General features: G+C 39.7%; 1 protein-coding gene across 1 annotated transcript in view; it reads left to right on the forward strand.

The window, feature by feature from the left end:
- Positions 1-1,150: 1,150 nt before the first annotated feature.
- Positions 1,151-12,421, forward strand: part of BBOX1 (gamma-butyrobetaine hydroxylase 1) — a 60,404-nt gene continuing 49,133 nt past the window's right edge. Inside the window, exons 1-3 of the mRNA XM_032881239.1 lie at positions 1,151-1,405; positions 9,346-9,773; positions 11,031-11,145. Of these exons, the coding sequence (XP_032737130.1) occupies positions 9,555-9,773; positions 11,031-11,145 (334 nt within the window). The 5' untranslated portion in view covers positions 1,151-1,405; positions 9,346-9,554. The remainder of the gene's footprint in view (positions 1,406-9,345; positions 9,774-11,030; positions 11,146-12,421) is intronic.

Here is a 12,421-nt window from a genome sequence, read left to right on the forward strand (position 1 = left end):
CTTAAAGAGGCTTCTCGCAGTCAAGAGTACGATTTGTTTGTTCGTTGTTCATTTCCAGTGCGGGAATTCATTCTTTAGGTGCAGGATTTAAAACTAGAACTGTTGACAGGTGTGTTTGTTGTTCTGTTTGGTTTTACTCTTCTATTAGAAGCTATGTACGTGCAACACATTTTTTCAACAACTTTCTTAAAGCTAGAGCTGAGTTTACCTAATTTATTCCAGTGATGGTTACGAAAGCACAAAGTGTGAAAGAAAAATTAGTGCAATGTGTTTCTGTGATGTCATCTGAATGTTTAGAACGTAATTAACCCCACTGCTTCTGGCACACCTATAGCCTCAGTTACCGTGGGTTTTAAAACGTTGGCAACATGTATGGGGGCACCTCACTTGCACATACCCTCCTCCCACCCTTGGGGAAAAAAACAAACAAACAAACAAAAAACTGCTATTATTTTCACTGGACGCTAGGTGTCAGTAATTTGACCTAGGGACTTGGGGAAAGGAAAAAGGAAGATGGAGGAGGGAACCACACAGATGAAGAGACACGGTTTAACTTTTCCTGTGAAAGGAACCGACAGGGCATCATGGAGGAAGGGGACCCTGCAGTTCTGGGAGGGGCAGTTGTCCTGGGCAGGAACCCACAGCAGAAGCTATGGGAGAGTTGGGCTGCATTTTCTCTCTCCTGGGTTAGCTCTTTTGTTCCTGCCTGTCTCACAGCTGTGAGAGTCCTTCAGGCAAGAAGCAACAAGTTGCTGGCTGAGACTGCTTCAGTGTCTTGTGGGTAGGGTGGTTTTGTGGGAGGAGGGCAGAGGGCTCCTGTGGCTCTCTCCTGGACCTCAGTTGCCACCTGCAGATTTCCTTTTAGTGGAATCTCCCACTCTGATAGGAACTACGACTTGAGACTTGTCTTCCAGCCCTCCTCTGCACTGGGCACTCTCCATCTGAATGTCTGGCAGCCAGGCTTTGGGTCCCTGGCCCACCGCCCACCTCCGCCTTTCCCTTTTATTGTCTTCAGGCCTGTGTAATTGTGAGTCAAGTCACTGGGCAATCGGGTGCCTTCAGAAAAAACCCGTGTTCTCGGGCAGCTACTGTTCATTTCAGCTGTTGCTGCCCTGAAAGGAGGGCATCGGGCTTAAGGGGACTCATCCCAACCTTCCTCCCAGTCCCAGAAGTAGTCCAGCATCCTTCAGAGAGGTTCGAATGGAATATTCTATGGGCAAGCAAATACCACCTCACCTCTGCTGAGGTGGGGGCTGGTGGGTCCTCCCTGTTAACTGTGCATCTCAGTGTCTTTTCTCCAAGGGAGCTTGACCTTGAAAGGACTGCCACTGTGAACCAATCAGACAGGAGTCTCCTTCACTGGCTTCCACTGCTGCTGCTGGCTCGGGGTCAGGAGAACAAACAGGTGAGAACTGCTCTACCTTCTACCAGGAAAGACTCTGAACTAAGGCAGTGCTTTGCACGGAGTCCTGGGGTTTTGTGGCTTCAGGCACTAATTGGAAATCAAATGTTTTCTCTTTCTAACTGCTTCTCCTCTGAGCCATAAAATTCTTTCTTTTTCCTTTCCCTTCCTCTACCTTCCTTCCTGCTGTCCTTCCTTTCTTCCCTCTCTCTCTCTCTTGCCCCACCACCTCTCTCTCTCTCTCTTTCTACCTCCAAGCTCCCTTCAGGAGTTGCTACACCTTCAGATTGGGACATCCTTCCTCATTTGCAAACCTCAGCTGTGTCTGGGGGCAGGGCTTCCGTGGAGCTGCCAGGAGCAGAAAGAAAGGCTCCCAAGTAATAGTGCTACACCACATGTCTGATGTAGGGAAACTGCGGGCAGATCAACTGGGATGTGCTGGTTACCAGAAGGCTCCCTCCCCAAAGGACCCGAGGATCAAAGCTGACGTTTTCTGTCCTCGGTAAGTTTTGCATGGTTTGGTGCCTGAAGCACATCTGAGAACAGGTAGGGACTGAGCTCAACTTTGCCTTGTTGGAAGAGCTTTAGGTCTGTGGATTGGGGGTGGGGGGGAGCATCTAATTGGAAATCCAGGCACATGTGTCTCACAACCATGCGGGCTGCGAAGGGGATGGTCCATCAGGCATTGTAGTAAGCTTGATTTTGGAATGCAGTGGATCTGATTGCTTCTTGGCAGCTTTCCTTTCCCAATTATGTTTGGCTTAGTCTAGTAGTCAAGTTACTTTACAGTCCCTAAGCTGATCTAGAAAGCCTACAGAGGGGACAGAAAGGATACTGTCTCAAAAGCAGACTTGGTAGTGGGAAAGGGAGGGCTCTGGCTGGATTGGAAACATTCACTGAATAAGCCACAATCCAGACCACAGAAAGGGACTGCATATTATACCTTGGCCCTCTGTTAAGTCCAAAGACTTAATGAAAATGCTTCTCAAGAATACTGGTCAAGTAAGACTGACGTTGGTGTGCGTTTTCAGTTGTTTTATTCCCCAAATGTAGCTCAAGAAGAGACATAACAGGTATTTGGAATTGATTTTATTATAAAACATAGGATTTCCCATAATGAATATAGGTCCTGGTTCAAAGATTTAGAAATCTTAAAATCTAGACCCAGTATGCTTCATTACACCAGTCAACAGATACTTGGATATAGGAGCTTCAATCTGAATGTGGTAATTCTACCAGAATAAGGCTTTTTATAAAAAGTTTTCTTTTTTATAATTTATGAAGGTAGTGTTTACACAAAATTTGATACTTTAAACAAGGTAGCAGGCAGAATGTTAAACGTACTCACAAGAATGGAGAGTTTTTTCTAACGGCTTTGTAGAATTCGTTGTCCACAGGAGTATATTTGTGAATTATTAAGTAGCTCAGCCACTTACTAAATCAAGATTATAAAAATAAAAAACAACAGGTTCTAAGTTGAAGGCCCTTAGGTAGCAGGTGTAATGAGTAGAGTGTGCATATATTCAAATGATACTAAAGTTCAGACACACAAACACTCAAATACAGCCTGGTCAACCTTTACCTTACCAAATGGAAATGAGTTGAGTTTTATGATTTAAAGGTTGATATATAAAAGAATATTAATACTTCCTAAGCTTTTATGGTGGAATGTCCGGAAAACGTCCTGTCCTGTTCTTCCAGTGGTCGGATGGTGAGGTCAACTAACAACCAACAAACTTGAGATCTGGCTACTATTTTAATAGTACATTTTTGGTAAATTAAAATTATTGCCTGGGAAATTATTTAGCCACAGATTCTCCATGATGTAGTTCAGTGTAGTGGTCAGGTTCCTATTTCCTCCGCTTTCAAGTCAGTTATTTCACCTGTCCAAGCTCAAGATCACCTGTAACATAGCAGTGACAGCACTGAACTCAGTGTTTCTGGAGGATTAAATAATTAATATAATCAAAAGCATTAGCAGAGGGGCCAGAACATAATAAGTGCTAAATAAATGATCTTATACATACATATCACACACACACATTCCCATACATTCTGCATGTTTCTTGCATTGTGATCATTTTCTGATCCTACCACCTAGAAGCAGGAGGACAGACACATTAAGAGAATCCTGTGGTCTGTTGGCAGGTCTGATGACTTACCTAAGGAAGAGGAGATGGAAATTAACAGATACTGACATTTGATAACATGAGTCTACTCTAGTCTTTCCTTCTCTTACAAAAAAAAAAAATAAGTAAAAAATTATAGCCTTTTGTTTTAGGGGTCAGTAATCCCGTAGATGAATCAGGCATCTTGGATTTACATTATTAATTTCCATTCAATTTAATTTTTATATATAGTAATTGTGGAGCTTCTACATTAATTTCTTGAGAATCCCATCCAAAACCCATGGTACAAATTAATACAATTAATTAGTGTTTGAGGAAATTTTGTGCTCTCTTTTATTAGAACTAGGAAATGTTTACTTTATACGTGCACAGTGAACTGGCAAACGTAGGTTTGGAGCAACCTCTCCTACTAGCCAGCATTGCCGGCTTGAACAAATCACACCCAGCATCTCTGAGCTTCCATTATCCTTGCATGTCTGATGAGGGCACTCAGCCCAGTGATAGCATGAGTTGTTTCTTTCAGGCTCTGAGAGTTCTCGTTCTAAGTTCTTTTATTTCCAAGATCAATGCATGAAATAACTTTCAGAACTACTTTCTTGAGTTTCCAAACAGTGCTAGAGAAAACCAGCTGAAAGAACTTGAATTTATAAAATTTTTAAAAAGACAAAACCACACCCATTGCCGAAGTAGGATAATCTCTAAAACAGACAATTTAGTTGTGCCAAACAGGAGTCCCAAATAAACTTCCGTAGCTCTGAAGGGGAAAAATACAGTGAGTCAGTTAGGAAGGAACACACACACACACACACACACACACACACACACACACACACAAGTGATGGGATTAAATTAAAAGAACTCTATCCTATCAGATTAGAATCCCCCTAACCCAAGATTTGTTTTCCAGGACAAGGAAATCTACTCCCTCCTACCCAAACCAATCTGATATTTTAAAAACAAAATTATAGTTGTGAATAAGGAGAAGCCAAATAATAATTAAGTCCTAAAATAAATTAGCATTTTTGTTTTATAGGTGCCCTTTAATTTAGCAAAGAGGACCCACTGGTAAAATATATATTATATATAGAGATCTCTCTCTCTCTCTCTCTCTCTATACACACACACACACACACACCCCTAGGAATACCTACTCTTTTCTTTTTCTCTTTTTTTCTCTTCAAAGAAACACAGTGGTTTATCAGATAGGTACAAGTCTATGATGCTTCAACAGGGCTCAATTTTAACAGGTCATTTGGATTAAATGGAAAAATGGATTTTAACAAGTCACACTTATGTACAAACCTATAAACTTTCAGAAAGAATTTGCCTTTAAATACTGATGATTCTTGATTATTCTTTCTTTTTGAATGTTCATCACATTTGTCCCAGTAGAGCTTTAAGTAAAACAAGGTTAAGTTAAAGAGGGAACCATATTCCCATTTCTCTCTGCTTTTTTTTTTTTAAACTATTCACATTTACCATAAACTGAGAAAGGAATTGTGAAGAATAGAAATGACCCAACAAGCTCCTTGATAGATACCCAAACAATTTAACTTGAGCAACACCCAAGTCTTTCCAGTTCTTCCACACTCTCCCTGGTGCCTCTGGCAGCTCCCATCAGGCTCTGGTCCTGATGGCACCTCCTCTCTTGAAATACCCTCCAAAGGATCTCCATTTGGCCAAGCAGGCTGGGGGAAAGAGTCAGGTTCCCCTATATCTGGAAGTACGCTTTTTCCTTTCCAGTTCAAACATGTTAGATAGAACAAGGAAAGAAAGAAAAAAAGAGAGAGAAATGGAAAGCTTCTGATACAGGTTGGAATATAATTAGTGTTGGTTGGTACAGATGTCTCTAAGGTGTGATCACTTCAATGGTAAATGGGACATGGACACAGTGCCATCTTTAAGTACAGAGACAATGTATATTATAGGGGAAAACAATGTATCCATTACCTATATATATATCAAGTTTCAAGTTTTATAAAAATCCTTTCAACCAAAACCTTTTCAAACCCACTAATGAACAAATAGGAAATGAGTGGAGTCTGAAATATACACTGACATACATGGAATTGTGATGATAAAAATAAATGAAAAGAATCTTTCCTCTTAATTGTCTTTCTCCCTTGGAGAACTTACAATGGATTCTACTACCATCTGTATGCTGATATTCCCTAGCCTCTTTCTTCTGCTGCTTATTCAGGTAATTGCAGTGTATTTTTCATTGGATTTTGATGAAGATTCAATAGGTTATTGTATCTGAAGCCCTTAGCTTGTATGTGAAGCCCTTAGCACATGATTGGCATGAGAAGGCATTTGGTAAATGTAAACTTTTACTATTATTACTAGTATTGTAATCTTACCATCAATATAATTAACACCAGTATTCTTATTGTACAACCAAGCTAGTTAGTCTTTCTTAAGACCTATAAACAGTTACCACTATTCTTCCAAACTCCCAAGGTAAAAATAAATAAATAAATAAAAGTTAAAACATTTCTTTCCTCATTAAGGTACTAATTCCCCTTTTCCTTATACTATAAATGTTATATCTGTGCTATAATGTATAATTTGAAGCCCCACATTTTGAAAGACATTTAAAACTGGAAAGTAACCATGCATCCTGAAAAGTATAGAATCAAGAGATCATATATTATAAAGAATAGTCTGAAAATGGAGTAGATTTAGAGAGGATAGGGAATGAAGGAGACATGTGATTTCAGTTCACTGTATGTGAAGGACTATTACAATGGAATAAATACATTCTACACTGTTTTGAAATCAGACCAGGGCCAATTATGTCAAATGTATTTTAAAACGTAGCTAGGTTGGGGTGCCTGGGTGACTCAGTGGCTTAAGTGTCCTGACTCTTGATTTTGGCTCAGGTCATGATCTCAGCATTGTGGGACTGAGCCCTGCATCTGGCTCTGTGCTGGGGGTGGAGGTTGCTTGAGATTCTCTCCCTTTCCCTCTCCCTCTGCCCTCCCCCCAAACATGTAGCTATGTTCTCAATATGAAAACAGTGAGCTTGAAAACTACATACGTTTATCTCGTGTGTGTAGATATTCCGAGGTATTTTTGCCTTTGATTCTTGGCAAGTGATTTTAGCAAGTGAATAATCCATCACTTTATAAATAGATCAGGTTAAGTATCAAAACAAATAAATAACAAGATAAACAAATTAGGATATATGCATGTATTTTTTTTCCTGCTTCTATTTGCCTGTGGGCTCTCCATTATCCATGTTGATATTTATTTGCTGTGAAACCAGAACTTTTTCTGTCTCTCATCAGCTTGCCACCCACTGAAAAACCATAGCCTTGTACTAAGACGACTTGTTATAGTCGTCTGGTAAACATATCCACATCTCCACATGGCTATCTATGGGAACAAGGAATTTATATGCATTCAGAAGCATTGATCACATCCTGTTAAGACTTCCTCAAATAGATATCCTCTCTAAGCAGGTGTCCAGGAGCTTCTCAGACGACTCTCCATGCTATTTGTCTCCAGCCTTATTTCCTTGTTTACTTTAATAATTATCTTACTTTTTTCTTGAACTCTGGAGCTTCATGGTGAAATTTGAACTTTCTGATACAGCATTTCAGGCAAAAAGAAGATGCTTAGTATTATTCGAATAGGTTTAACCTCATGTATAAGGAGAAGTGAACTATTTTCCGTATGTAAGTATGATTGTCTACCACTGTAATAAAAGCATGCTTTACATAACTCGGTCAAGGACAAGCAAATTCTTTTTGAGATTTTATTTATTTATTTGACAGAGAGAGAGATCACAAGTACACAGAGAGGCAGGCAGACAGAGAGAGGGAAGCGGGCTCCCTGCTGAGCAGAGAGCCCGATGCGGGGCTTGATCCCAGGACCCTGAGATCATGACCTGAACTGAAGGCAGAGCCTTAACCCACTGAGCCACCCAGGTGCCCCATGGCCAGGCAAATTCTTGCCTGTGGGCCAAGTATGGCCTACAGACTGCTTTTTCTAACCTATGAGGTAAGACTAGTTTTTACAGTCTTACAAAGGTTTTAAAAAATAAAACAAGAATATGTGCTAGGGACTATAGATAGCCTGGAAAGCCAAAAATATGTACCATCTGCCCTTTTACAGAAAATATTTGTCAACCCTGACTTAAAGAGTTACTACATTTCTCCTTTTTGTCCTTGTGTATCATATGTTATTTAAGGATCTGCTTGGATTATACTATATTTACTGGAACCATCACTGTCCCTTAAACCACATATAGAAAAAACCTGCCAGCCTTCCCTTCTCCTATCAGGGAAATTAAACATCCTACCTATTCCACATAGGAACTATGTTTGAACTTTCTGAAGTCCCCTTACTCAAAATCTATGAGGTAAACACCCAAGTTTGAACTAAATAATATTTTCGATGATTTTTCTAAGTAGTGCTGCCCTGATGCTATATAAATTATTAAGAAAAAAACGGACGAGAGTTCCTGAGTAGGCATCGGCATGGGGCCCTGTGAATTGTGTTTCTATTTTATCATTAGGTAACTTCAGTGTGGTTGAGCTAACTGGAGAAAGCAATCTTTTCTTGTCTTGGCTGGCTTCATAACCTGACTAAATCATCCAAGTTAATGATTTGAGGAAGTATATGTAAAATAATCACCTAAAAGTTGTTTTATTTTAATGTAGTATATTTTTTAAAGTTATGCTAATGGTACATAAAGTCTTCCTCTCTGTAAGATTAAGAAAGACCAGGAGCTGTTTTGTCCGTCTTGTCATGGAACCCTCCAGTGTCTACTTCAGTGCCCGATACATAGAAGGAATGTGGTTAACAGTCACTCTGTGTGTGTGTGTGTGTGTGCATGTGAGTATATGTACATGCCCATGTGTGCATGCCTCCCCTTCATCCCAAGACAGTGAAGTCTTGTTTCTATCATCACATGTCACCTTCTCTTAATGAATTAATCATTATATGGAACAGGTTAAGAAGTTCTATTTCTTCCATATAAATTCTACCTTTTCCAGCTAAGTTCTATTTCTTCCATCTATGTTTAGAGTCCTGGCAAATTATATATGAAGAAAGTGAGATTTAGAACATTGACAGAATTTCGGAAGGCCCCCCATGTAGTCATTAATAGAATCATAATCAACGCTGAAGTGTTCAGTCTGTAATACCTTGTACTTTTTTTTTCACTTGATTTCCTTTCCTATAAATACTTCATGCCCTCAACATTTGGTGTGTTTCTTAAAAAAAAAAGAATGTATGTATTCCCAAGTAAGGTGAAATTTCATGAAAATACTCTGTAAAGGTTTAGATTAGATGTGCATTATTGAGGCACACTCTATTAAAACAGAAAATCCCAGAGAACGAATCAAGCAAGACAAGAATGGGGACCTTGCTGAGCCTGGGAACTTTTATATTGCATTTAGAAAATGAATTGTGTAAGTAAGAAAGTAAATGATGGAATAGAAATAGCACAATGTACTGGATTATAGCACCTCTTAAAATAAATAAATAGCATTAAAATTTCCCTCAGTAGAACAAGTTTACTAATTTAGTTTCATAAAAACATTTTTCCCCAAAAGACAGGTGCAATTATATGTGTTAAAATAGCACAGATATCATTAGTGACACTTTCAATCTGTGGAGCATTTTTCTCCCTTAAAAAATTTTCAGAGCCTTTTATGCAAACATAATTATAAAGTGCCTGTGTCATTGGTTCCAAACTCATTATCTAAAATTTCTGGGAAAAAAAAAAAAAGAATTCTTTTCATCTGGATCCTGATTCAGCATGTTTATCTTATTTACTTTTAGTCACTGTGTTTCTGTTTACAGCATGTGAAACACTTTCACCAGAACAAAGGTCCCAGCGCTGATAGGCAAACCTCAAGCTTGGGCGGCTGAGCCAAGAACAGGAGCCAGAGTCCACCTGCATTGTTCACATGCTTAGAAGTCAAGTGCAGGCTTGATCTGCGTCAGATTCCTTTTGCCCAGGATCTGTCATAGCAGGTAGCTGACGAGATTTCCCTGCAAGGACCAGCAACATGCACTGTGCCATCCAAAAGGCAGCCGTGCTGGACGGGGCTCATTTGATGCAGGTCTTCTGGCAGGACAGCACGGAGTCTCTCTACCCAGCTGTATGGCTGCGAGACAATTGCCAGTGCCCCGACTGCTACCTGGATTCTGCAAAAGCGCGGAAGCTCCTCATCGAAGCTCTTGATGTGAACATCGGGATTCAAGGCTTAACGTTTGACAGGAAAAAGGTAATCCATTCTAAATGATCTCTCCTTTCTCTCCCAAGTTCAGTGAAGGGACTAGTCTCTGATAACCTCAATAATGAATTGTATTTCATTTGATCGTATGCATAACTACAGCTAGCACCACGGGTGTGTTATGCTTGGTGCAAAATCAGCATGCTCAGTAAATGGGAGTTTCTGTTACTGTTATCGCTATTTGTATTACTACTATTTTGAAGAAAAATTGCAGTGTTGCTCATTATTCCTTCAGTACACGGACAGCCTTGAAGACACAATCAGACGATTTCTATAATTAAAAGAACGTTTCTGGGCCTCAGTTTACTCACCTGCAAAATAGGATACTGGCAACTTGTTCGTACAGACGACATGAGGATGCAATGAGATAATATGGGTAAAAAGGTTTCAAAATGGTATCTGGCATTTGGTGAGCACTCAGAAACGTGTATTGATTAATGTATTTTTAGTCAAATGAGTGAGTCAAATGCAAGCCTTGTTGCAGGATTCCCAAAAACAGAGCTCTCGAAACTGCAAACTGGATGCGGCCACCACCAGCCTGTGTTTCTGCCTTCAACATTCACTAGGATAGTTATCAGAGGAGCAGGTGTGAACAGCTGGGTCTCTCTCCCCTCTTGTCTTCATCTGGACTCAAGGACTTTACTCCCAGGGTTCACTGCTTGCGAACTGTGTGACCTTAGCATTGTTACTTAACTCTTACGTCCCTCACTTGAAAAATGTGAATGCTAGCAGTACCTTCTTTCTAGAGTTATATGCAGGCTAGATGGCTTATGTCTACAGTGCTCATCACCCAGGATGCTGTTGCCATTTTTACTTATGGTGATGACAGTCTGTCTCGTCATCCTCATTCCTAGTTCTGATACTCTTGGAAGGAATATTATATTCAATGATACCTGACTTTAAGTCATCATAGAAAGTTTGGAAACAACAGGTTTAGAGGACATAGAACAAGCAAAAGAACTTCAGACCAGTTTTTATTTCTTGTGCAGTATTTAAGGGAATTCAAACTGCAGATGTATCCCCTTGGCTTTCAGTTTTCTTGTTTTCTAAAAGTGTATTCTATGTCTATGTGTACATAAGTAAAAATAAGATAAAATAAAAAATAAAAGACTAAGGACTAATTGGATCCCCTGAATATCTTACATTGACTCTCAAAAGCAGAGCAATAGTAAACCAAAGTACCTAGAAGCATGATAAACATATACGTAATATACATATACATATGATATTTGCTTTCTGTGTTACAAGGTTTGTATCACGTGGCCAAATGAGCATTACAGTGAATTTGAAGCTGACTGGCTGAAGAAAAGATGCTTTTCACAGCAGGCCAGAGAAAAACTCCAAAGAGAATTATTTTTGCCAGGTAATCTTGCTGCGGTCGTCAATGTCTTTTAAAACTTGTATGGTAAGAAATTTGCTCAGAAGCAAATTCAAACCCTTGTGCTTTGGTTAAAGCGTTATGTAATTTATGCAGGATGTTTAATGATTTACCAGCACCAATCGTTTGGGTAGAGATGAAAGGAAATATAGACATTCTTAAGGAAGAGAAAAAAGTGCAATTTTTGGTATTGCAAAATTTGGTGTACCAATTCATGGTAGATGAATCCTGGAACACCAGATACTCCTTAAGTGACTGCTGCAAAGGCGTAGGGTGAACGAGGAAGGCTTCTTAATTTTATCTAAAGCCACAACACAAAATCAACAAAGCAGAGTTCCTAACCTGGTATTCACAGAGAAAATTACGTGATCCCTGAACCCAATGGAATGGTATACACGGCACTGAGTGAGCACAGGAGCGTGTGTATGAGCACATGTGTGCATGTGTGTGCATAGCAGGTTTGTGCGGGGAGAGAAGAATGGGTCTCAAGAAAATCTGTGACCACAAAAATATTTTTTTTAAAAAACCGCAATAGTTAGATTCAGTGGAAAAAGACTTTATTCTTGAGCTGAGAGACAGAATAAAAGAAACACTTAATACAAGTAAAAAGTTAATTATTTACCCTCTGTAATTTGAACAGTGGTATCATAAGACTATGTGGGTCAAAGGCAATTCTATAAATGTCACGATTCTTATGTATTTACTGGAATTTTGACTTCTACAAACACACTAACAAGGCAAGTGCCCCTCAACTTTCTTTTCCACTGTTAATCAGATATATTGGACCAGCCTTGTTGAATTCTGTAACATCCCTTCTGAGAATTCTGGGTCACACACCAAGACAGGGACCTCACCTACTGCTTTCAGAACTGAAATTCTCAAATACATATAGTGAGTGGTTTTAAATTCGAGTTTCCTGGGTATGGAGATATTACTAATTAATTAGCTTGAACCACACAGCTCTGCCTTGTCCTACAGTTATCAATAGGGCATGATATTGTCCCCTTCTTGTTCAGGCACAGGCCAGTGTTGTCAAGAACTAGGTTCCTCTATAGCTTTGTCTCATCATTCCAACAACGGACAAGTTTTTGCTCTAGTGCTTTCTGTCTAAACCGCCAGGAATCCACCTTCTTTATCTAGCTAGTTGGTGGAATCCAGATGGGCATCCAGGGAAAGATGTCTATCCTACCTTTCCCCAGAGAGGGAATTGTTAGAGTCTTCGAGGAGTCTCCAGTTACATAACTGAGTAGCAATTATCTGG

Source organism: Lontra canadensis, unplaced genomic scaffold (assembly GCF_010015895.1).
Source record: "Lontra canadensis isolate GAN:19392208 unplaced genomic scaffold, GSC_riverotter_1.0 scaffold74, whole genome shotgun sequence".
Classification (NCBI taxonomy): Eukaryota; Metazoa; Chordata; class Mammalia; order Carnivora; family Mustelidae; genus Lontra; species Lontra canadensis.